The 27,555-nt window shown below is 42.7% G+C and overlaps 1 protein-coding gene across 2 annotated transcripts in view; it reads right to left on the bottom strand.

Moving 5' to 3' along the window:
• PRKCB (protein kinase C beta) overlaps window positions 1–27,555 on the bottom strand; it is a 324,641-nt gene that overhangs the window by 179,803 nt on the left and 117,283 nt on the right. For both annotated transcript variants that reach the window (XM_072836199.1, XM_072836200.1), the window contains exon 3: window positions 10,576–10,658. In XM_072836199.1, the coding sequence (XP_072692300.1) occupies window positions 10,576–10,658 (83 nt within the window). The remainder of the gene's footprint in view (window positions 1–10,575; window positions 10,659–27,555) is intronic.

The raw sequence follows: 27,555 nt of genomic DNA, 5'->3' as shown, positions 1-27,555 counted from the left end.
GTGAAGTCTAGTTTCAGTAGGCTCCTCAAATAATCTTTAAGCATTCAACCTATCTGCAATCTGCAAAGCAGGGTTTAGAGATTATAGTGGCAGTGTATTTTTTTTGATCTGCCAAAACTCTCTGCTTTTTTTTTTTTTTTTTCCTGGTAGGTAGCAGTGCCTCATTTTTCCTCTGAAAGCCATCCCAACCACACTATGTTCACTCTTGGAGGGAACACTGTGAAGCCTCAACCAGGGGCTACTTAGGTAACTTGACCTTGACCAAATAATCTCTCTTCTTCCAGAATTTGACTTTAAAACCAAAGCAACACAAGAACCAAAATCAGATATAGCTAGTCTGATTGTTCAGATTTTCTTCCAATTCTCTAAAGTACATCATATCTTTTTCAATAAATTCCTTTCTAACTTGAGTTAACCAAAGGCTGATTCCTTTACATGCGACCAAACAACACCAGCAAAAGAGCCACCCATGTGGTAGAAACCCACATCTAGCACAATTATCACCCCTACAGCATCCATGGCAACTGATCTTTGCTCACCTGAGACAGGGAGTTAATATCCTTATACAGCAACCCATTGGTTTGTTTGGGCTGCTTTTCTTTATCCCAAATAGATGGTCCCTAGTTCTGATTCTGTCCTCTGAAACTGTATTTAAAAAACCTATACAACATTTCTTTGGATGTTTAATGACAAGCCTAGCCTCGAAGCTAAACAGGCCAACCCTCAGAGTACCTCCAAGCCCCCCTCCCCGCCCCCGTAAGGCATTCTTTTGGTATTTGGTAACAGACACCCTGATTACTGAGCCCTTCTGTTGTGAATGCAGAAGTTAGAGACTGCAATGTTACATAACGTAAATAGAATGTATCTTCAGCAGAATGATACACTTTCAGATTTAGAGAGGCAATAGATCAAACAGACAGACAGATGGCCTGCCTGTCCTGTTTAGACTGAATTACACCTGAGGTTATTTATCCTTGAGAGATACAGATGGGTCTTCTTTGGTCCAGGTGATGGTGAGATCTTCCCATGATGCCAAGAGGGATACTCGACCCGAACTGCTGTTTCATGTCCTGTAGGAGCCAGATGGGCTTGGAGCATCTTCAGAGCTGAACTGTGGGGTATCCCCAGTTGGTGTTATGGGAAACTGAACAACCCAGGCTCTGAGAAGTACATAGTTGTGTTGCCTTATCTGAGCCAAGAAGACCAGTCAATGTCACAGAAGGAGGTAAGCCTTCTCTCCTGCCACCAGTGTGGAGGCAGGAAATGGGCAGGGCCTCAGACTGGCAGAGCTAGGTTCCCTCCTCCTCTGGGGCCAGAGGTGAGCTGGCCAAGGCTCATCAGCGACCAGAATCTTACCAGGGTCATCTAAGCTAGCTCCCAGCTGGTGGAAGACCGTAGGATTAAGCACATCCAGGAGCAACTGCAATTGCTTACAGTTACACTCAAGCCATCACTCGCATTTGATTTCAACTGAATTAAGTGGAAAGCCTGAGTCCATGCTGGAGGTAATGGGGCACCAAAATCAAGCAAGAATGGAGAAACCAGTTAAAGAATACCCCAAAGTGATCTCTAGAGCTCTGCAGGCAACAGTCTGGGAAAAGAAAGTGAGCAGAACTGACAAGTAGCCATGAAAATATGTTTTAAAAATGTGGCCTTTTGTTTTTACACGTGTGTGTATTTTTATGTTTTCTGATCTATCATACCATACTCAGTGCTTCGTTGTCTGCTTTTTTCACTAATATCTAATGACTCTGTTTCCATATTAATAACATTTTAATTACTGTGGCTTTTTTATTGAAGTATAATTTGCATATAATAAGGTATAGATTTTAAGCATAGAGCTTCAGGAATTTTGAAAAATGTGTACACCTGTATAGGCACCATCCCAATCAAGACATAGAACATTTCCAGGTTTTAGCAGCCTACCCAGATAGTGACATTTTGATAATTGTGCAGCACCCAAGTATGGATGTTTTACTTACATAAACCCTAACTGGCAGTCATTTAGGTAGTTTCGAAATTTTTTTGGTATGAATACCAATGCAATGAATATCACTTTAGCTAAGCATATTTGCATATCCTTAAATAATTCCTCAGCAAAAATTTCTAGAATTGTAACTCTTAGGTCAAAAAAAGATTAGGTTTAGTAATTATGATGTCAAAAAAGTCATTAAGGCTTTTGATACATATTGATAATTTTCTCTCGAGAAGGATTATATGGACTTACATACTCACCAGTAATATATTAGAGTACGTTTTTCTTCTTCCCCCTGCTTATGCTTTTTGCTTGAGTCCTATTTCTTTTGATAGTATTACTAAGACCATGTTTTACATTTATGTGTGTTTTTGCAGCATATCTTTGCCCATTTTATTTTTAACCTATATTTGAAGTTCATCCTACACACTGCCTAGAATTGTACATTGTTTATCCAATCTGAGAGTCTTCAACTTTTAGTAGAGAATTCCAATCTATTTACATTTGTTAGATAACTGATATTATCTGCCATCACTTCTTACCATTACCATCTTCATTTATACTTTCCAGAATTCATGAGTCCCTGCGGCTTATTTTTATCTTTGTTCCTATATTTTGTTATATTGACCAAAACTTTGTTATTTTAGTTTTTAGACTGTTTCTTTCATATTAAAAAAAAATCTACTTGAGCCAGTATGTCTATAACAAGAAATAGATAATATTAAATAAATATCTTATTTAGCATTGTTAATCTAGACTCATCACTTGCTATAGTCTACCTTTTATAAATTTAAGTATAGTTGACATGCAACATGTAGTTTATTTTTTTATGTCAACTTCATTAGATGATGCTGGTAATTGTGATCAAGCTGTCTTATAATAATAAGGGGTGGTAGCTATTGATTTTACCAGCCCATCAAAGTTTCCCACCTCCCCTTCTTATAACAGACACTGCTCTCTGAGCTACAGGGATGTCACATGAACCAGGCTGGATAAACTATAAGAGTTCATTCTCCCAACAACAAAGGACCAACCAATCAGAACCCTTCCCTGATTCTGAATGCAGAAGGAAAGCCCACTTCTCCCCCTAGGATTTCCATCTTCCCATGAGATCAACTATCACCAAGTTGATAGATATATTTATAGATGTGTCCTGTCTACAGTAGAAGCAAGTGAGGCAAGGACAAACCAGTTAGGGTCCTAAGAAGGAAACAGATGACATACTCAATTTAAGAGAGTTTAAGGGAGGTTTCATAAGAGGACTTGTAAAGATGAAGACATAGTGCTGGGAAGTCATAGGGGATAGTACAGTAACCAGAGGCTAATAAGAGCAAAGGGACAGGGCAAGGAGCAGCTCCTGGAACCCAAGAAGAGAACTGGGTAGAGAACACTGTCTTTAGAGGAGCGGCAACCCTTGGTCAAAGGGTAGAGCCAAGATGACCCCATGATAAATACCCAACCCACTCTTTCTTCACCTTCCAATCTCCTACTGGCCCTTCTGGCTGGTCCCAACCAACCAGAAGTCAGGGGGTAAAAGGAACCCCATGTGACGCAGTACTTATGGGTCAGTCTCTGATGAGTAGACTCAGAAAGGCAGATAAGACAGCTGGCACAGCTGAGGAGGGTCAGTGTGCCAGAATGCCAAATGGCCACAAACTCCTATATCCCCAAATGCATCCTTCTAGTATGACTTTGGAGCTCCTGCTATCAAGAGATGAGGTCTATTTCTCCACCTCTGAATCTGGTCTTTAGCCATAATCAAATAAAGGCTTGAAAAAACACCTATGCTTTGGGGGTTTCCCTCTCTTGCTGTGCCTGGAACCCAAGGCCAGTATGTGGATGTGCCAAAGCTAGCCTACTGGGGGAAAAGAGACCATGTAGAAGAGAAACAAAGGGCCCCAGGGCCTGATCCTGGAGACCTGGAATCGAGTCCCACATCAGGCTCCCTGCATGAAGCCTGCTTCTCCCTCTGCCTGTGTCTCTGCCTCTCTCTCTCTCTCTGTCTCTCTCTGTGTCTCTCTCTCTGTCTCTTATGAATAAATAAATAAATAAAATCTTTTTTAAAAGGGGAGGGGGCCCAAGCCATCAGGCTGCCAACTGGTGGTCATGTTAGTGAGGCTATCCTAGATGATCCAGCACCAGCTGAGTCACTGGCTGACCAAGACACTTGACAGAGCCCAGCAAAGATCAGTTACACAGACTCAGATCAGAAGAATCACCCAAGTAGCCCAGAGAAAATAATAAATGAGAAAAAAACATATGATTGCTGCCTCAAGCTACTGAATTTTGGGACGCTCTGTTACACAGCAAAGCTAATTGATACAGCTGATAATAAGAATGCACCTTGCAAGTATCATGGTCTCAGTTCCAGCGTCTGTGGTCCTTGTCCCTGAAGCTTATTCCATTCCCAGTGTCCTTCCCATAAGCCAATCTGCTTTCCCATTGCTAATTTGAGTTGGATTTCTCTCACTTTCAATTTAAAAAAAATTGTGAAACTCCTTTTTCTCTGTAATCTGATATGGTTTAAAATGCACAGAAATCCTTCATCCCTCTTAAGACCATTTACCCACGAAGCCTATAATTTTGGGAGAAGTAAAGTTTCTTGGGCAACGTTCTCATTTCTTTTTTGGTTACTCGCCTATTCTGGTTTCCAATTGCTTCTTGAGACAAAATTGGCAAGTTAGAATTTCCTAGAAAATCATCCATTTCAACCAGATTTTCAAACACATTTTTATGCATATTCATACATTATATATATATATATAATATACGTGTTCTTTTTAATATATACATTCTTTTTAAATCTTCTATTTTCCTTTTATTAAATCTTTAACATTTAGCTCATGATTTATCATTTTTAATATATTTCTTCATAAAGTAAGACTGGGTTTAAAAACACAAAAGGAAGGGCATCTGGCTGGTTCAGTCAGTAGAGCATGTGATCTTGATCTCAGGGGTCATGAGCTTAAGCCCGACGTTGTGTGTAGAGATTCCAAAAGAATAAATCTTTCTTCAAATTAAAAAATAAAATATAGGGTGTCTGGGTGGCTCAGTTGGTTAAACGTCGGCCTTCAGCTCAGGTCATGATCTCAGGGTTCTGGGATCCAACCCTGTGTGGGTCTCTCTGCTCAGCAGGGAGTCTGCTTCTCCCTCTGCCCCTGCCATTCCTCCTGCTTGTGGTCTCTTTCTCTCTCTAAAATAAATAAATAAAATCTTTTTCAAAATAGAATAAAATAAAACATTAGTCTGCATCATTTTTAACTGCCCTGACCCAGTGATGTAATCAGGAGGACAGAGGGCATAAAATGGGTTTTATTCTGCATCTTCATTATAAACGATAAGAAATCATTGCTAAAACCATAAAATGTTAAAGAAAGTGTCTTCAGACAAACCAGCTCAAGAATCCTTTTGTAACTTCTGTACAGCCTGGCACAGAGCCCTTGCTCAACAAAATTAGCTATTATCATTGGCTATTATTCCTTGGCAGGTCACAAGGTAATCTGTATCCCTTCTTGAGCAGGAGAGATTCATCCAGGTATTAATAATAATTCAGAAGCCATTTGCTGAGTGCCTTTTTTTGTGTGTGCCAGACACTATTCTGGATGTGACTCAAACAGTCTCTCATTGAATATTTACCCCCCAAAAAAGAGAACTATGATTTAGGTATTATTTTCCCCCATTTTAAAGATATGAACTAAGGATCGGAGAACTTAAATTATTTTCCCAAGATCACTGCAGCAGTAAGTAAATGAGAGCAATGGAATCTGACACCAAGGTTTTCTGGCTCCAAAGTCCAGGATCTTTTTTCAGCATTGCGCCCCACACTCTGAAGTTTGGTGTCAAGGCATGGAAACGGAGACAGTAATTATCTCATAAGGGCACGCTTAGGGTGGAGGACTGTAGAGAATTATCAGTACATTCAAGCTTAGGGGATACACTGAGCAATCAAAGGCCCTTAGCTACTTGTATCAAGGGCTTACTGTGTGGCAGGCACTGTGCTAAGCCCTTTCACACAATGGCTTTTTAATCCATTTGCTGTTAATGTTGTTGTTTTTATTTTAAGGATTTAAAAAAAAATTATTACAACAATCTTATGTGGTTGGTACTAATATCCTAATTTACAAAGAAAGAAAGTGAGACACAGAGAAGGAAGATGATACACCCGCAGTGCCCCTAATGACTAAATTGCAGAGTCAGGACCTGACCGCAGATATGTCTGACTGTAGAGGCCACAGTCCTAATAACCACTGTCTTTAGACATGATCAATAAATTAATTGTCTAGCTTCCTATCTGTAGCTGGAGATGGCTACATCATACAGGAACATAAGGCAGGGAAATAATGAGCTGTGTTCCCTTATGAGGTTGTCTATGACTCTCTGAACCACACTGTGAATCTTTTGTGAAATCCAGTGTGATGGTCCCCAGGAATTCTGTTCTGCGGTGGCCACTCAGGTCAACAGGATCACAGTAGACTGAGCAGAGATGCTTCCCCCTACCACCCCCAAAAACGGTTCAGTCTATTTCTTTCCCACTTGAATCTGGGCTTGGTCATGAGAACACTTTATCCAGTGGGACATTATCATACATGATATGTGTTGGGGCATGCTCTCTTGCGCTTCTTGGAACCCTGAAACCACCATGTGAATAAGCCAGAGCTAGCCAGCTAGAGGATGGCAGGGTATGTGGAGGAGAACCAAGCAGCCCAGGCTGACGAGCTGCTCACTGCCAGTCATGGGAGTGAAGCCATCCTAGATCATCCTGCCACCACATATCCAGAGACACAGGCGAGAATCTCTGAAATTTTGTGCCCAGGGCAAGTACCTTGCTTGACTCACCCTAATTCTGGCCCCAAGAGACAAGTCCTCTTTTCTTGTTCTGAGAAAATCTCTCAGGAGGCTGTGTATGTGGTTAGTATTCTAAGTGCTGGGTAACTAGAATGTCAGGTGTAATGCTTATGGCAGCAAGCATGGTCTTATGGTCTCTCTACAAGGTCTGAGAGACAGCAGAATTGAGAGTTTCCAACCAGGTAAGACCAAGACCATGCCTGCAGATGACCAGAAGTTAACACCCAGGAACTCTGCCATGTTTTGAGATTCCATTGGCCGATGCCTATATATATTGTCTACTCCCATTTGCACTAAATGGCTGGGTCAGTAACTGAAGTCACTGGGATAGAGCCTGGTTCATAACATTTCCTCAGGTAGCCTGATATCCTATAATGTGGACCGATCTGTAGAAGAACATAAATTATACCAAGTTCTACTAATATCCAGAATATTCCCTGACTCACACTGGGCTTAAAATAGCAGAGGGGTAGAGGATGAAGTCTAGCATATTCCCTTTGCATAGATGGAGACTGTGCTTGTCTGCTCCATGAGCTTGCTCACACCAGTTCCTCCAAGGTCACACAGGAGGAGGGCATCCCTTCATGACTGGATGAGTCTCACAGGCAGCCAAAAGAGAGCCTAGCCAGGCTGGTGAGCAGGTGTGACCAGATCTTTAATCATGTCTCCAGCCATGGACAGGAAAAGGTCAATGAACTGAGTCAAGCCAGCTGAGGAGTCTGGACCAATTCATCATCCTTGGTGCCAACTGACCTTCTTGGAACTGTGTCCAGAGATAGAATCATTCCAAGTTGGCTGCTAAATCCTGTGCATGCTGGCTGCAGGGAGCACTGCCTGCCCTCCCCACACCCAAAGCAATGAATGGCTGCACTGCTCCATTCATGCAGACAAGGGTCTCCTACAATTTATGGAGCCTACACAGTTCCTAAGAAGGACTGCCAAGTAGCAGGCAAAGGGCATGTTAAATCTTACATAGTAGCCACGCCACCTGTCCTTGCTGCCTGCCCAGCATATATTCACTGTTATTCATTATCACCGCCATCATCATCTTCACATACATAGCTCTTGCTGTGTACCAGACACCTTTACAGATATCGGTACACTGGCCATTCCTAACAAGGTTATAAGATGGGAACTATGATTTTACCCATTTTCCAGCTGAGGAATCTCAGGCACAAAGAGATTTAAGTCCTTTGCTTTGCCCTAGGTCACACATATATCTGAGCCTAGGAATGCTGGCTCCATCTGTAGTCTATGGTTTTTAACCAGTACATAATACTGCTTCTCTAGTTCTCTGAGGGACCACGCCCCCTCAATTCTTAAATCACCGGGTAGCCACACGGGGCTTCCTCGCCAGGAGGAGGCACCTAACCAGACCTGGCCAAACAGTACAAGCATCCTTCTGGCCAGATGTAAACCACGGTGTGATGAGATGCCAACTCTCGTCACTGGAACTTCAGCATTGATAAGAACAGAAAACTATAAGTATCTCAGCCATCATGCTCCCCTAGAAGCAAAGCAAACTTTCCTAAAACTGAACCCAAGACAGGAAGTCTAGCCAACGAAGGAACAAAGGACCCCAGTTCAGCACCTTGATTCACTGTGTCCAAAGCCGGTCTCTGCTTCACGGACCAAAATTTCCCTTTTCATATAAACCAGTTTGAAGGGGATCCCTGGGTGGCTCAGTGGTTTAGCACCTGCCTTTGGCCCAGGGCATGATCCTGGAGTCCCGGGATCGAGTCCCACATCAGGCTCCCTGCATGGAGCCTGCTTCTCCCTCTGCCTCTCTCTCTCTCTCTCTCTCTCTCTCTCTCTCTTTGTCTCTCATGAATAAATAAATAAAATCTTTTAAAAAATAAATAAAGAAGTAAACCAGTTTGAGTGGAGTTTCTGTCTCAGGCAACAGAAAAAGCCAAGGAATACAGACAAGATAGAGGAAACACCCTCCTCTTGGCTCCTGAATGAGACTCAAGCCTCGGGCTGCAGTAACAGTCAGAGCTCCATACTGGAGCCAGGGTGCCCCCCAAAACTTCCCTCTCTACTTTCCTGGGGATGAGAAAAGGAATTGCACTGAAAGGGCCAGGAAGAGTGATCTCAGAGAGGACATGATGAACAGTCCCATCTTCATCTCTGCAGATGAGTCTGGAAGGGCTTTCACTGATCTATGCTACTTGGAGTTCTTCAACCCATGTACCAGTTTCCAAGCAAAGGAACTGCCGGACGAGCTCTAGAGCATTCACGTTGCTGTGGTGACTGTTACACCCCTGATTTGCAGCGAAATGGCAGATGATCACTTACAGAAGGCCAATGATAGTCCACGAATGCAGTCACCACTCACTTCTGGCAAGCTGTCAGCTGTCAGGTCTAAGTGGGTAAGGTCAGGGCCAGTCATGAAGACAGTGCCAATGGGGAAGATTCCAGGAAAGTGAACCAAAGCCGGAACAAAATAAAAGAACTAGGGGTGACAGTGGCACACAGGGTACATGGACTGCATTTCATCACTGGGACAAGGGAGGAGTGTGCATGGTGGAAAGTCCTACCAGGGCAGTTTCAACTACATGGAAAGGAATACCCCAAATGATGAGATTTTACCATGTGGAAATTCTTATCTCACATATGCGGTCTGGGCATAGAGAACTCACAGTCAGCTCAGCAGGCTGAGCTGTTGATCACCAACATCATCAATGACCCAGGTTCCTTCAACTCTCCCACTCTGCCATGCTTGGGACTTTAAGTACATCTCCCTCATTAATCCAAAAGTGCTGCCATGACCCCAGGCATTGCATCCTCACACAAAAATACCCAACAGGAAAGAAGAAGGGATGTCTGCTCTTCTCAGAAAGATAAGCTTCTTTCCTGGAAGCTCTCTCCAGATTTCCCCAAGATCCCACTGAGCAAGAGTGAGCCACATGATCAGTCACTAACTACAGGGGAGCCTGGGATGCAAGCATCAGGCATATACGGCTTTTAGCATGTGAAGCAGCCTCTGCCAGAAAGAAGAGAGGGCTTTCAACAGGAATGGCTGTTGGGCAGGTGATCAAATGTACCCCAAGCTTTGGACAAAATTAAACCAAGGCTTTTGCCATATCCTCACGGAGCCCATGAGGTCATTCACTTAATAGTTTCCTTAAATCAACTTATCTTTTGTTTAACCTAAATTCCCTAACTTGGGTAGGAAATTTTCTATCCCCGCCATAAATTCAAAACCACTATTAGATACATTCTTCCAATCCATATTAAAATAAGTTCATAATGATGAAAAGAAAACTTATTTGCCTGTTTTACCCAGAAGGATCCCCTGCCTCAACAATAGGAGCCAGGCTTTGAGATGCACGGAAGCAGGATAAACTCATTGCCCTCCTAATTCTTCAGCCCTGGTGTCAAGAATTCCCTGACAAAGAGCTACAAGGTGCATCGTAAGGTACCATCCTAACTACCTTTTTAGAATAGCAGGAGCAATTTAGCATCTCACCACCACTCTCCGTGCTCCAGCCATAAAGATGAAGACATTCAGCAAAACCATAGTAGAGGAACTAGCTGGTTTCCTGTACCATAATATCCCATTCCCCAAATGTTTTGTTTTGTCCTTTCCATTAAAATGAAAAATGTCTCTGTGACCATAGGGACCACTCTCTGTCTTGGAATTAAAACACTCCATCTTTTTTTTTTTTTTTTTTGGTCTAAGTGCACTCTTATTTATCCAAAAGGACACAGTGACAGTGGGCAGAGAGAGGTGCTCAGTGTCAGTTACTTACATCAGAGGCTGGGCCCTTGTCAGCGCCTGGGCAGGAGAAGGTGACAAATTCATGGCACCGCTTGTGCACAACGAAACAGCAGACTGCCAATGAGAAAACAAGGGGAGGAGGGAGGGAGGGAAGAAGGGGAGAGGAGAGGAGGAAGAGAGGGAAAGAGGGGGGAAAAGGTCATTAAACCTGGACTTCGCAACAAGGGAAGGTTTTAGAGCAAAATGAACAATGGCTTCAGCTTCCACATCTTGCCCTTTACTGAAGCCAAACTCGGGTATGGTGCTGCTGCATCCCACAAATCAGCTAAACTTCTAAAGGTTTTGAACTCAGGTTCAAAAGATCACAAATGCTCAAAATTACACTCCCCCTTCCCCGCCCCTGAAGATTACTTAAGCTGTTGGGTCTTGTGCTGGTTTTGAAACAGAATGTGGTTTCTTAGATGGGGCAGCACATGACATAGTCGGCTTGGGTTTAGGTCCAGAATGCATAAGGAGCACATATATTTAAACACCAGACTCACACTCAGAGAGATGTGCATAACAAGAAGGGTTGCGTAGAAAAACAGAGTGAGCAATAATGGCAGACCTGTGCCCCCACCTCACCCAGGACCAATGCCAACGGAGAGCAAATCTGCAATGCCTACTTTGTAACTCTCATAGTTTGCAACCAAATCCACACATACATGCATTTGAATTCCAGTGAGTTAAAGGCAGCTATGATATGGTTTCACGATCTGGGGATCATACCACTTGGGAGAATGGGCAGTCAGAGACGTTATACAAAATAAAATTCATTTGGGGGATATCTAGGTGGTTCAGCAGTTGAGCATCTGCCTTTGGCTCAGGTCATGATCCTGGGGTCCTGGAATCGAGCCCCACATCGGGCTCCCTACAGGGAGCCTGCTTCTCCCTGCCTATGTCTCTGCCCGTCTCTGTGTCCGTCATGAATAAATAAATAAAATCTTTAAAAGACTAATTTTTGTTATTGCTGTTCGAATCTACTTTTACAAACTCTAAACTGTGGTTTCCTGGAGGACAGGTACCACATTGTAGGAACCGGCTCAGAATCTTTCTAAAGAACATTGCCATTGAATGAAAACAGGCCTGGAAAGCTCAAGACTATCTCTAGTGATACAATGGATCTGGGTAACAATAAGTGGCTGCTAGCAGCACAAAAAGACTCGACCTGCCTACTGATGAAAGTACCATGAGGTACCTCTGTCACCTCATAGGTACTCCTTCTAAAAGAATCAAACCTGAATCAGTTCAAGCATTTTAATTCAACTACCAATTTACAGAAAATACAAGTGACAGAGGCATGTGTTAAATAACATCCCAAGGAGGCAGTGAGTAAAATAATTTTTTAATACACAGCAATGTAGAACATGAGATAACCAAATAATTTCTTCAGCAAATAAATTGCAAAGAGGACAGGAGAGAATTCTTCTTCTTCTTCTTCTTCTTCTTTTTAGATTTATTTATTTATTTATTTATTTATTTATTTATTTATTTATTTATTTAAGAGAGAGAAAGGGCCGGCAGAGGGAGTGGGCACAGGAAACAGAGGGAGGAGAGAAAGAATCTCAAGCAGAGATGACACAGGGCTTGATCTCACAACCCAGAGATCATTACCCGAGCCAAAATCGAGTCAGATGCTTAACCTACTAACGCACCCTGGAGCCCAGGACAGGAGAGACTTTGAGAGCTGTTAAACTCTTCCACATGATACCGCAGTGGTGGATAAATTTATAGATCATCAACTGTAACAAATCTACCACACTAATGCGAGATTTTTTTAAAAGTGCTTTACATATATTAATTTGTTTGATATTCATAACAACACTACAAGGCACACTGTTTTATTGTTTTAATTGAGATATAACTGACAAGTAACATTATATTAGTTTCAGTATAGAAAATAATGATTCATTGTTAGGATGTACTGCAAAGTGATCAGCAAAATGTCCAGTTAACATCCATCACCACACATAGTTACAAATTTTTTCTTGTGATGAGATCTTTTAAGAGCTACTCTCCAAGTAACTTTATTTTATTTATTTATTTATTTATTTATTTATTTATTTATTTATTTGTTTGTTTATTTATTTTTGAGAGAGAGAGAGAGCGCCAGGTAGAGGGACAGGAGAGGGAGAGAGAATCTTAAGCAGGCTCCATACTCAGTGCAGAGTGCAACAACACAGGGCTTGATTTCACAACCTGAGAGCTGAAATCAAGAGTATGATGCTTAACCAACTGAGTCACCTAGGCGTCCCTCCTAGTAACTTTCAAATATACAATACAGTGCTATTAACTGTAATCACCACACTGTACACGACACACCCAGAACTTATTTCTTTTGACCACCTTCATCCATTTCATCCACCCTCCACCCCCTGCCTCTGGCAACCAACAAACTGTCCTCTATGTCTGTGAGTTTGGTTTTTGTTTTTTTGTCTTGGGGTTTTGAGTTTTTGAAGATTCCACACAAAACTGAGATTATATTTGTCTTTCTCTACCTGGCTTATTTCATTTGCAAAATGTTAATAAAGGGAGAACTAGGGTAGGAATGGGGTTGGGGGAGCATATGGGAACTCTGTACTTCCTAATCAATCTTTCTGTATATTTAAAACTGCTCAAAAAGAAAAAAAACTGCATGAAGAAAAGAGCAGAGCAGAGGAGCAATTTATATATTCAAAGTTCTTAATTGTTAACATACATATTCAAACTTACAATGTCGTACATGGGGTTTCTCAATTACCTATCACCTCTTGAGGAATGAGACAAGACTTTTAGCACATTTCGATGATATAGCCCTCTCCCACCCAAAGAGATTTAAGAAATGTATCAACTAGGGGCACCTGGGTGGCTCTGTGGTTGAGCATCTGCCTTCGGCTCAGATCATGATCCCTGGGTCCTGGAATCAAGTCTTGCATCAGGCTCCCTGTAAGGAGTCTGCTTCTCCCTCTGCCTCTCTTTCTGTGTCTCTCATGAATAAACAAATTAAATATATTTAAAAAAAAAAGAAAATATCAACTAAATGCAATATGTGGACCTTGTTTGGACTCAGTTTAAATAAGCTACTAGTCTGAAACTATCTGGAGAATGGATATACTCACTTTTTGAGGATGGGAGGGAATTATTGCTATTGCTACTATAAATTTTCCAGTGTGATTATGATATTGTGGTTATTTTTTGTTAAAGAATACTTATCTTTGAAGTTACATCATGAAATCTCTATGGATAAGATGATATAATTAAAAATAATTCAGGGGGCACCTGGATGGCTCAATTGGTTAAGCAACTGACTCTTGGTTTTGGTTCAGGTCATGATCTCAGAGCTGTGAATTAGAGCTCCACACTCAGCAGAGTCGGGTCAAGATTCTCTCTCTCCCTCTCTCTTTTCTGCTGCCCCTCTTCTAACTCACGCCCCTCCCCCATTCTCTCTCAAATAAACAAAATCTTTTTTAAAAAAATAATTCAGGGGACACCTAGGTGGCTTGGTTGGTTGAGCATCTGACTCTTGATCTCAGGGTCATGAGTTCAAGCCCTGCATTGGACTCCATGCTGGGCATGGAACCTACTTTAAAAAAATAAAAATCAGTATGACAGGAAGGAGATAGAAAAGAGAAGGGTTATAGATGGAATAAAAATTAGTCATAACTGATTATATTTGAACCTGAGTGATGGACACATGAGGATTCATTATACTAAGCTGTCTACCTTAATTGATGTTTGATATTTCCCACAATACAAAAATTTTAAATCTTCATGGTTGGGGATCAAGAACAGTTCCAAAGGCCAATTTCTTTCTCCTTTGCTTACTCCTTTTTCTGTTTTAATAAGTGCTACATTTTATAAAGTCATATAGCTTTGTATAAAGACATTTATAAAGTTATATATGCTTGCGTAAAGTCTAATGTGCTTTGTATAAAGACATATCTGCTTTGTATAAAGAAGAAACTAAATCATAAGAAGTGGGGGTGGGAGAGGGCTATATCATTGAAATGTGCTAAAAGTCTTGTCTCATTCCTCAAAAGGTTATAGGTAATTGAGAAACCCCATGTACGACACTGTAAGTTTGAATATGTATGTTAACAATTAAGAAGTAGAATTAAGAACAAGAAGGGAGCCTACGTGGCTCAGTCAGGTATGCATCAGACTCTCGATTTCAGTTCAGGTCATGATATCAGGGCCATGAGATCAAGCCCCACATAAGGCTCCCTGCTCAGTGGGGAGTCTGCTCAAGATTCCCTCTCTCCTCCTCCCTCTGCCCCTCCCCAACCCATTCATGTTTTCTCCCTCTCTCCCTAAAAAATGAATAAGAATAGAAATATTATGTATAATCTGCAGACCACTAAAAGAAAAAACTGGACAAAGAAAACTCAGTCCAACTCAATCCACATATGCTTCCAAAGGCCCTCCCACATGCCCCAATTTCATATAAATATTATTCTTTTCTTTTTTACATTTTATATGGCATGTCTTGCACTTTAAATTCTTTAATCCATCTATAATTTCTTGCCACTTGATGTGCATGGGAATCTACTTTGCCATTTCTTTCCAAATAGGTGATCAATTGTCCCAAGATGTCTTGTTGAATAACCATCCCTCTCCACTGATTTCAAATGCCAATTTTATTATATGCTAAATAATTATATACACTGGGGTCTGTCTTTGGGCCTTCTGTTCTGTTCCCCTGCTCTGTCTTGGAGTATAGCAATATGGGTTTTAATTATAGTCTCTTTAGAATATGTTATATCTTGGCAGGGCAAGTCCTCTCTCATTATCCTTACTTTCAACATTTTCCTGGCATTCGCTGCGTGTTTATTCTTCCAAGTGAACTTTAGAATCAGTTTATCAAGCTTTTAAAAATATCAATGGAATTCTTATTGGGATTGCATTTAATCAACCCCCCTCAAAGAAACACTCATCAGAACTTTGACTGAAATTGTGTCAAACTTAGAAATTAAATTCTAGACAGCTGACACTTGTACAGCAATGAATCTATCAGGAACAGGGCATCCCCTTGTTAAAATCTGACTTCACATCTCCCAGTGAAGGCTTTGATTCTCTCTACAGGTCCTACATGTTTCTCATCTAGTATTAGAGGAGGGATCCTTTTTTTATGCAATTGTATCTGGACACTTTTTCCATTTTGTTTTCCAACTGGTGGTGGTTTACAGATAGGGAAGCAATATATTTATTTTGTAAGCATTGTTTTTAAACTTTAATGTTTTTTTGTGGGATTTTGGTTGCTTTTTTTTTTTTTTTTTTTTTTTTTTTAGTTTTCCAGGTAGAGAGCCATATTAGCTCCTATTATAATATTTTTCCTTTACCCTCTCTGATAGGTATGCCTCTTTTATTTCCTTATCTTCTTCCCCCTTCTCATATTTCCATGTGGAACAACAGGGATGAAAACAGAGAGTCTGTTCTAAGCTTTTACCAGCTTCTCTTCTCCCTCACTCTCTTCTCAAACTAACTCTTGGAATTTATCTTTGCCTTGGGAATTGTCTATAGTGTTCTCCTCAATGTGTATCCACTGTGTCCGCTCATCGGAAATAATGAAATGCCCCTTTTTCTTCACATTGTATTGTTAGGTAGTCTCTCTCTTTTTAATTTTTCCAGAGGTCGGTCTCCTTCATTGTCTATTTTATTATTCTACCATTATGCATTCTTTTTTCTTTAAGTAGGCTCCAATATAGGGCTTGAATTCATGACCCTGGGATCAAGAGCTGAGCTGAGATCAAGAGTCAGACACTTAACTGACTAAGCCACCCAGGCGTCCCCTTTTCTGCCAATAAAGACACAGATATATTTCTCAATTCGACTGCGTTTTTCCCCTACATTATCCATTGCTACTTTTATTTGCCCTGCTTATTTTTATTTTAATTATACTACTTATTCATATTTGTACTTGTATTACTTCAAGTTGAGGAGAACACTATAGACAATTCCTCTATTGAGGAGAACACTATAGACAATTCCTCTATTGAGGAGAACACTATAGACAATTCCCAAGGCAAATATAAATTCCAAGAGTTAGTTTGAGAAGAGAGTGAGGGAGAAGAGAAGCTGGTTACAAGTATCAATTCAGGAGTCAGATGGCCAGGTTTGGATCCTGCATCTTTTGCAAACTGAAATACTTGAGTACATTATTTTATTTCCCTGTGCCTCGGTTTCTTCTCTGGAAAATCATGGTGATAATAACAGCACCCATATGACAGGGATGTTGTCAGAATTAAATGAGTTAATCTACACTCAGAACTGTGCCTGGAATATCCCGAGTATTCAACAAACGTCTGCTGCTACTACTTACTGTTCTTTCTCAAGCTTCTTGAATGAACTGCTGAGTTAATTTATTCCCGCTCTTCTTCATTAAGAATTAAAAATTTTAAAGCTAAAAACCTCCCTTTCAAGTATAGCTATGGTGGTATCCTGTGTCTTATACTGAGTTGCCATTTTTAAGTTACTAAGTGGTCTATTGTGGTTCTAATTTCTTCTTTGACTCAGGAAGGTTGAGGGAAGTTGTTTCCTGCCACTGCCACAGCCATCAACATTTATAAGTCATCTTGTTCGTCTAGAATCTTTCTTCAAAATGCCTAAAATATCAGTTAAGATCTTCATCATCCTTAGTGTCTTTAAGGGGGAGTAGGGATCATCACTACTTTCCTGTGTCTGCTCCAATTCCGGCACATAAGTGATATTTAGGAAACCAGTCCTTTGTGAATGAATGAATGAACAAAAGAATGAATTACCATCAACCATGAAAAGAAGAAAGCCCAATCAACCTCGTGGGGCATTTAGCACCTGGCTGGCCTTCCAGAGACCAGCACCACAGAGAGGAGGAGGAGTACCAGCCACTTTCAAGGTCTTTTTAAGGCAGCTGTCCAGTTAGCCACAAAAATAAATAATCCATCCTCACCAAGGTAGAATCAATGTGCCAAGTGACTTGACTATACTCTATGGAGCATACTCTACGGAGAAGCTGAGAACATACTAGAAAGTTGATGAGCTTCTGGGTGCAGGAACTTCCTATACACAATGTGTTTCTGAAAGTTGTGCAAATCAAATTTCCCATTAACTAAAACACTACAAAGAAAAGTAGTAGGGCTGGCTATTTAAAGGAACAAACTAAATCCTTTTGTGATACAAATAAACACCCCCTCATTTCTGTTTGGCAAATTCAGGGTAAAACTGGTTTTGCTTAAATAAGAGACAACATTTACTGAGCTGCTGAAACTCGCACCAGGTCCTACTTTCAAACAGGTACCTTGGTAAGAGCCAAGAATTCCTCGATGCTTCATGGTTTATTCAAAAGCTCTTTGCTCTGCAGAAGTTAAAAGCCTGAAGCCTACAGTGCTCAGAAGCGGGCCTGTAGCCATACTTTGTTAGGACTATACAAGGAAGTCTCAAACTCAAATGCCTGGGGGCCAGGTTAGCAATGAAAATGTCTGAGAATGCATGCATGACCTGTCTAAATGGGGAAACTGCCACTCAGTTCTGGCAGAGAATGAGATAAAGCTCCAGCTCTGTCCATCTCTCCCTCCCTTATTACATGTAAAGTCATAAAGGTCCCAGGCCAGCTTTGTAGGTAGAATGCCTCCCCCAACACTCATCAAAGATATCCATGTCCTGGAGCACCTGGGTGGCACAGATGGTTAAGCTGCCTTCAGCTCAGGTCATGATCTCCAAGTCCTGGGATCAAGCCCTACATTGGACTCCCAGCTAAACGGGGAGCCTGCTTCTCCCTCTCCTTCTGCCTCTCCTCTTGCTTGTTCTCTCTCTGTGTCAAATGAATAAATAAGAAAATCATATTATATATATATATATATATATATATATATATGTATAATATATGATTTAAGTTTTTATTTATTTATTCACAAGAGATACAGAGAGAGAAAGAGAGAGGCAGAGACACAGGCAGAGGGAGAAGCAGGGTCCCTGCATATATATATATATATATGTATATGTATATGTATATATAAAGATATCCATGTCCTAATTCCTGGAACTTGTGACTGTTACCTTGCATGGAAAAATGGGACTTTGCAGATATGATTAAATTAAGGATCTTGAGATGGAAAATTATTCTGGATTATACGGGTGCAACCAATGTAATCATAAGGGTTCTTATGGCATGGGGGCAGGAGGGTCAGAGGAGAAGATGTGACAACCAAAGCACAGTTTGCAGTGATGCCGTTGCTGGAAAGGAACACAAACCAAGGAGTGTAGGTGGCCTCCAGCAGCTAGACAAGGCACAGAACAAATTGTCCCCCTGGGGCATCCAGAAGGGATATAGTCCTGCCAACATCTTCACTTTACCCCCATAAGACCCATTTTCAGACTTCTGACCCGGAATCAAAAGATTATAAATTTATGTCACAAGAAGCCACTGTGTTTGCAGGAACTTGCTACAATAGCCACAGGAAAATTATATGCCAGCTAATGATTGCTCCCAGAAGCAGAAGACTATAGTCAAAATCCCAGGAGACTTCTCCAGAGTTCTGCCCCAAAAACGCAGTGGGATCCCAACTTTGTTTCACACTGCACACACATACACATACACACCCCAAATTTTCAATTCTAACCACTATAATTTATTCATTGCATCCAAAGAGAAGACCAAATCAAGTCATCAAAATTTTATTTTTTCTCTTTAGAGTTGATTCTCGCCTTCTACCTTATTTTCATCAGGGTCCAGAGTGGACAACTGACACCCTTGGAAGCAATCTTTGTCCTAAATCCACATCAACCTGCAAGAGAAATTCCATCTGTGCTGGGAGAAGAAAAAGAAGGGCCCTTGGGTTTTTCCTCAATGCTCACCTGTCTAGGAGGCCCCCTAAACAGCCAGTTTTCAAGGGAGAAAACCTGTCTTCTGCTAAGAGTTCCAGGCAGAGGCCTGTGGGATCCACTGGACCCAGGTGTGACCTACATTTACCACCTAGAAACTGAAGCTATCCACTACACCTCTCTGAGCCCGTTTCTCTTCCCCAAAATGGGAATAATAATAATAGCACCTACTCTCAGAAGGCTGTTGCAAAGCACAAATGAGGCAACACATACAAAGTGCCGGGCAGAAAGAACATTCAAGTTGGAGCCACCAGATGCAAATGTTGCTTTGCAGTGGCTGGGGAGGAGCCCTATTTCCTCCTGGGTCGAAGCCGGTTCACAGGGATGAAACTCTGCCCAGTGTCCAAGATGAAGTGCAGCTCCCACATATGCTTTCCCAAACCATCTCCATGATCAAAGGCACCGTTTCCACCCAACACCTGGCTCCCTGGCATTCAGAAGACTGGCCCAGGGATGCCTGGGTGGCTCAGCAGTTGAGTGTCTGCCTTAGGCTCAGGGTGTGATCCCAGGGTCCTGGGATCGAGCCCTGAATCAGGCTCCTGCAGGGACCCTGCTTCTCCCTCTGCCTGTGTCTCTGCCTCTCTCTTTCTCTCTCTGTATCTCTTGTGAATAAATAAATAAAAACTTAAAAAAAAAAAGACTGGTCCACATTGCCATGCCACTTGATCCACAGAGGGCTGTCACACCCACAATGGCACCAGAGCCATGTCACAGCCCTGTGAGGAGGACGTTCTGACCTGTGTTGTGTGGACAAGGGTGCTGAGGCACAGAAAGAAATGACATGCCCGAGGGCGTCCAGCTAGTCTGTGGCACTGCTTATGTTTGAAACCAGGTCTGTCTTCCTCTAGAGCCCACACTCCACTTACGCGGTGTCACTGCATTTGTGTTTGTCATCTCTCTCACTCTTCCAGAAGAAATCCTCCCCCGCTTTCCTCACCCCCGCCATCCAGTCAGTTGCTAAATCCTACTGAATCTTCCTTCGCAACATCTTTTATGCCATATCCTCCTGTACACTCCCCGCTGATTCCACCCTAACTGCCCCCAGCAACTCAGACAAGCAATCTCGCCATGAAGCCTTAACTGGGCTCCCCCAAAACGGACGCATCTCCTTAATATCTCATCCCTACAAGCCAAAGTTTTCCATAACCAGAAAGGAGATGAGACTATCCGTGTCCCACGGTCACTATGAAATCTAAGTGGGATGTCATGTACAAACGCACAGACACAGAGCACAAAGTAAGCTCAATGAAGGTTTATTTACTTCCTTCCAGGTTAGAGGGGTTCACCGGACAAGCTCTACTGCCAAGATTGGATTCTACACCAGGGCGATATTTATTAGCTCTGTGACCTTGAATGAGTCCATTGACCTTGCTGTGTCTCCATTTCCTAGTCTATAAAATAGAATTAGTAAAAGTACTTTCCTCACAGAGCTGTTACAAGGATTGAATGAGTTCATCTTAGCACACTGTATGGACACAGTAAGTGCTAAATTGATACTTAGTATTGTTGGTAAGATTCCTACCTGTTCCCCTCCACCTACACTCTTAGAATAATTCATGCTCTGAAAACTCACTTTTTATATTATTTCCCTGCCCTGACACATTCACTGGCTGCCTACGGCTCAAAGGTTTGCTTTCCAATATGGCAGCCAATAGTCACATGGGGCTATGCCAATTTAAATTAATTAGGTAAAATTTAAAATTGATTTCCTCATTCACACCAACCACATTTCAAGTGCTTACTAGTCATCGTGGTGAGCAACCACCATATTGGACACTCATCGTAGAAAGTCTTATTGGAGGGGTGCCTGGGTGGCTCAGTCAGTTGGGAATCTGCCTTTGGCTCAGGTTGTCATCCTAGGGTCCTGGGATCGAGCCCCTACTCAGCTCCTTGCTCAGTGGGGAGTCTGCTTCTCCCTTTCCCCCCTACTCATGTTCTCTTTTGCTAGCTCTCTCTCTCAAATAAATAAATAAAATCTTTAAAAGAAAAAAAAAGAAAGTCTTATTGGACAGCACTGGCTTAAGAATAAAGTTGAATACAGTAGCCTGGCATCCATTCACAGGATCACCACAGTATAACTGTACTCTTCTCTCTTCTGACTCCACTGTCCCACACTCCTGCCCCAGCTAGATGACACTCCCTCTCTATAATGTATTCATTTCCTACTGTGTGGATATGTTCCACAAGCATATCCATCCCACAAACCCATCCATGCCATGCAGTCCGCAAAGGAAATGTAAGGCAGAGGAGCTCCAACCAGCAGGCTGAAGGCCAGACTGGAATAAAAATAGCACATTCCACGTGTTAATTCAGCTCAGGAGCCCCATGGGACAGACAATGGTTGGCTCATCCTCCCTACTTTAAAGCAGGGGTCACCAACTCAAATGCCTACTGAGGCCAGGCCTTATGACTAAGTGAGGCAAGCCAGTGTAATACAGCAGGCAGGGAAGGGTGGCTGAGCTGAACCAGAGAGTGTATACCCAACCCGGGGACACCCAGCTCCATCCAGCAGCAGCCCTGGGATCACTGAGGTCAAGCACTTGCCAGATAGGATTTTTTTAAAGCTCTGTGCAACCCATCCAAAGACCTCTGAGTCCCTCCAGTTTACAAGCTCTGTTTTAGTGGGTCATCCTGACTCACTTTGGTTATCTATTATCTCTGAGCTAAAATATCCCCAAGCACAGAATAGGAATAAGGGGCACCTGGGTGGCTTAGTTTGTTAACCATCTGCCTCTGGCATAGGTCATGATCCCAGGGTCCTAGCATCCTGCCCTGCACCAGGCTCCTTGCTCAGCGGGGAGTCTGCTTCTCCCTCTCCCTCAGATCCTCCTCCTTGCTCATGTTCTCTCTCTCCCGTTCTTTCTCTCAAATAAATAACTAAAAATCTTTTTTTTAAAAAAAAAACCTACTTCATTTAGGATTATGAGGATGAGACCAGATTAATGTGCCTGGAGTATGCTTGCCTCCCATCTAATTCTTAATAAAAATATGAATGGATGCATTAACAACAAATGGATCAATGAATGACTTGGCCCTTTGGTCACTCTCACATTCAGAAATCGCTCACCACGGCTGAGTTAAAAAGAAGGCAACTGTGGCCAGGGGCAGTGGGAGCAGTCTGTGGGGATCCACAGGTGACTGGCCTCAACGGTCAAGGCGTACGAGCTCAGATGGCCACCTCACAGTCCTGTGTAGCCAGCTTGGAGTGTGCATGAGAACTTCTTTTTAAAACAGCACAACAGGGCAGCCCGGGTGGCTCAGCGGTTTAGCGCTGCCTTCAGCCCAGGGCGTGATCCTGAGGTCCTGGGATCGAGTCCCACATCAGGCTCCCTGCATGGAGCCTGCTTCTCCCTCTGCCTTTCTCTCTCTCTCCTCTCTGTGTATTTTCATGAATAAATAAATAAAATATTTTTTAAAAATTAAAAAAAAATAAAACGGCACACCAGACTTATGGCTTCAACTTCAAACATGGCAAATGAGCATACAGATGAGAATCACTACATTACTCCATTATTGGAGGCAAATATTCTCTCCAATTTCTTATGTGTCCTGAGTCTACACCTATGCATGGAGTGAGACATTCTATATTTCCTTTTTGGTTTTTTTTTTTTTTTTTTTTTTTAACATATGTCCCTTTTGTTTTCCCCATATGATGCAACTCCACGCCACTGGTTCGCAGCCCAGGCTGCACACTGAGTCACCTAGAGTTTTTAAAACCCACCTCCAGAGGTTCTGATTAAGTGGAGAGTGTGGGAGGGAGAGGCTGAGTACAGATACACTTACTTAAAAGCTTCGATGAGGGCGCCTGGCTCAGTGGTTGAGCGTCTGCCTTCGGCTCAGGAAGGCTCAGGTCGCAATCCTGGGGTCCTGAGATCAAGTCCTGCATTGAGCTCCCTGCAGGGAGCCTGCCTCTCCCTCTGCCTCTGTCTCTGCCTCTCTCTGTGTGCCTCTTATGAATAAATAAAATCTTTTAAAATTATAATAAATAAATAAATAAATAAATAAATAAATACCCCACTGATTTGAATGTTGAAAAGTATGTGATCTGCACACCCCGGGGTTCCTGCTCGTCCCCAAACTAACACATCTGGAGGCCTACTCCATCTCACTATGCAAAGAACGGCCTCATTCTGGTCCCCCAAATGCATCTTACTCCATCCTATGGACAGGCTACCATTTCTGTACCCAGTCTCGTAAGGAATTCCTAGAGGCCTGATGAGAATTTTTTCTTCCTGTAAGAGAGGAAGAGGCAAGAACAGACTTCATTTAGCAACCGCCAAGAACAGCAGAGAGAACACAAAAGCAAAAGCAATAACCTTGCCGTGGTCAGCAGTTGCAGGAAAGGAATGTTTTCCTTTATAATGTTACCAGATTTATTTAACTAAGCAAGATAAAGCTGTGGAGTCAACAAGAGGTAAATAATAAGCCTCAGAAGTAAATAAATCCACCTTAAAAAAAAAAAAAAAAAAAAAGAAGTAAATAAATCCAGGAGAAGAAACCCCGCCCCCCACCTTCTGCTATACCAATCCTGGGGAGATAGGCCCCCCAGGCAGGACAGTTGCAGGAAACATCCTGCTTGTTTGGATAACACATGGAGACTGTTCCTGACCCCTTGGCCTCCCCTTTTTGATCAGGCCCCGAATGTGGGGGCAGCAAGACATAATGCCATGGCCTAAGTGAAAATAGCAACATCCCTTCATTCACCACGCATATCCAGCCCTAGAAGCGCTCAGATCAAAAGACCTGCTCCCCAAACCAAGTGTGGTGGGCATCTCTTGTCTGTCTAACCAGCATCCATCCTTTGTGTTTCTGTCCCTTTGGAAAATTGTCCTGCTCTGACCCCTCTCCCCCACCCACCACCCCATTCCCACAAGCTGGTAAAGATGATGCTCACTCTCGGGCTCCCAGAGTCAGACATAGGACCCAGGCCACAGGGTAGATTCAGGGATGGGCATGTGACTCAAGCTGCCCAGTGAGAACTGGGTACAGGACTTTTGCTAGAAGTATTAGGAAAGAGGACGTACTTTCCAGCAGTATTGCTAAGCTGGTAGGGAATGAGTATTAGCACAAAGACAGCGCTGTTATGAGAGTTCAACAAAGAGAAAAGCAGAGCTAAGAGACATTTGATGACCACATATAAGTACCTGGATCCACTCAGGCCTGAATCCCCACCCCTCGACTGTCTAAATAAGTTTTAAAATCCCTCGTTGCCTAAATCAACTAGAAGTGAGTCTTTTTTCTTCAGAACAAAGGACTTCTAACTAATAAGCCAAAAGGTAAAAAGTGGAAGACTGGCCAGTGAGTTCCCCTATTTTTGCCTGTGTTCCCTGTATCTCTAAATAAACCTCTTCTTTTTTTAAATTTATTTTTAGTGTTTTAAAAGATTGTATTTATTTATTCATGAGAGATACAGAGAGAGACAGAGACATAGGCGAAGGGAGAAGCAGGCTTCCTATGGGGACCCTGATGCAGGACTCAATCCCCAGATCCCAGGATCACGACCTGAGCCAAAGGCAGATGCTCAACCACTGAGCCATCCAGGTACTCCTCTTCTTTTTTTTTTTTTTAATTAAGGGTTTGTTTGTTTTTAAGATTTACTCATTTATTCACAGAGACAGAGGCAGAAACACAGGCAAAGGGAGAAGCAAACTCCCTGTGGGGAGCTTGATACAGGTCTCGATCCCAGGACCCCAGGATCACAACCGGAGCCAAAGGCAGCCCACTCAACCACTGAGCCACCCAGGCGCCCAGCAGTTTGGTTTTAAGAACACTCAATTCGATCAGTCTGTTTGGGTGAATCGAGGCAGGGTGGGATACAGTGCCTCACTCTTCCCTTAATTCCTGTAAGCAGTGCAGCCCCCAATGAGGAAAAGTACACCTAGGAGTTTGCTCAGTAAGAGACAGTATTAGAAGATTTAAAAAATTGACAAGCCTCCTTTATCCACAGACACCTGTTACTTGGGCTTCTTTCCAGTAAGTGCCCATGGGGCGGGCACATCCTCCTCACTGATGCAACTGTGATTTATAATGTCTGCCAACTCCCAGCTCCTACCCTTGCTGACGAAGGAAGGACCACATAGCCACAAGGCCAAGGCCTTCCTTGACATGACAATGAGTCACATCCACCAAATTGTGCCTTTGGAGCTGGGTGGCTTGAAGCCAAGAGATAAATAAATTCATGTCAATCTCGGTCCCCCAACTCACTCTAAAAAGCAAACAGAAAGCTTAATGTTCTGGCCTACAACTCTGCAAGGAGGGGGTGGGCCTGCTGTGTGAATATCTACAAAAATCAGCAAGTCAAGGACAAGGCCATGGGTGTCATACATGGTATACGTTGGTTTTGCCTGCCCAGCATCCCCTGCCCCTTCTTCTGGTAACTGGCATGTTGATTCTCCTTTGGGAAATCAGCCCTTCTCCATTGTCTGCAGTCCTTGATGGGGCTGTCAGTCATGGTGGCAGCTCTACCCTGGCCAAGGGTTTGGCCCTGTGACTCAGGATCAGCCCATCCTACTCTTTCTCCTGGGAATTTTGTCCTTGAATAAACAGTATCTCCCCACAAAGGTTGCCCATCGATTCCTGCCACCTAGATCCAAGAGCTACTCTGAACCCTGTACTAAGGCCTGGTACTGCATCAATGTAGTACTCTATACGCTTCCAATTGATTTTTTTTTTTAAGACAACTAGAGTCCACATCTGTTGCTTACAAAGAACCAAACAACCCTAGACACTTCAAAGACATTTGATCTCACCCCATCCTGATGCAAGTATCCCTCCTACAACTTCCCCAAGAGATGGCCATCAAGCTTTCATTGCACACTTCCTGGACAAAAAGAGCTCTTCTATGGACAGCTCTACTATCAGAAAGTTCTCAAGAATGCACAGAAGTAGGCCTCCTGTAACTCTCTGGCCCTGCCCTCTGTGGCCCCTTCCCCCTTACCTGGCTTCTTCTCCTCCTGCTCTTGACCCCACCCATTGGGTATTGGAATTCTTCAAGACTCTATCCCAGGTTCTCATCTCCTGCTACAAAGACTCTCTCCCTAGGCCATCATGTCAATCGGAGACTTCTTAACTCCATTCATGCTGGTGAACACACATTTGTACCTCTCAGCCCCACCACCCTGGGCCCCACAACCATCGATCCACCTACTTCCGCAGCCCCACCCTTTGGAGAGGAAACTGAACATGCCCTAAACCAACATCTGTTCTTCTGCCTCACTTCTGATGCTTCCTCTCTCAGGATGTGCCTACATCACTCACCCTGGGAGCTACCCTTGACTCCTCCCTCACCACCCATAATCACTTTCATTCATCAATTCTGTCTAATCCAACCTGTGACTGCCACTTAACCAGCCTACAGCTCTCAGCCACTGTCTGTGGTCTCTGAAGCTTGCTTTTTGTCTACCTAACTCCTATCATTCTTCAGATCTTTGATTAAATGTCCTCTCAGAGAGTCCTCCTTGACCCACTGATCTGGGCTTTACCTCTTTACTGAATAATCGACCCCATTCGACTCAACCTCTTATGATTTTGGATAATAAAAGGGGGATGAAGGCAGCCCGGGTGGCTCAGCGGTTTAGCACCGCCTTCGGCCCAGGTTGTGATCCTGGAGACCTAGGATCGAGTCCCACATCAGGCTCCCTGCATGGAGCCTGAGCCTGCTTCTCCCTCTGCCTGTGTCTCTGCCTCCCCCTCTCTCTCACTCTGTGTCTCTCATGAATAAATAAACAAAATCTTTTTAGAAAAGGGGGGGGGATGAAAAGAGTATCTACTCACCAAGTTGCTGGGAGATTAAATACAACAACATATGAAAAACTTGCACAGAAAAAATAAGCCTTAAACACAATAACTGGCACATAGTCAATTCATCATAAATATTAGCTATTGCTAATTATTGTTATTATTGGGACTATGAATGATAATACATTTCCCTCCTAGACTATTAACTCAATTCAAGCAGAAGAACCACATGCTTTGTTTGCTACCATATGCCTAGTGCTGGTACATAATAGGAGCTCAATAATTTTTTTTAAGATTTTATTTATTTATTTATTATTTATCTGACACAGAGAGAGACCACAACAGGCAGAGTCGCAGGCAGAGGGAGAGGGAGAAGCAGGCTCTGAGCAGGGAGCGTGAC

The sequence above is a fragment of the Canis lupus genome, chromosome 8 (genome assembly GCF_048164855.1).
Source record: "Canis lupus baileyi chromosome 8, mCanLup2.hap1, whole genome shotgun sequence".
Classification (NCBI taxonomy): Eukaryota; Metazoa; Chordata; class Mammalia; order Carnivora; family Canidae; genus Canis; species Canis lupus.
This window is presented reverse-complemented; position numbering and strand designations above follow the sequence as displayed.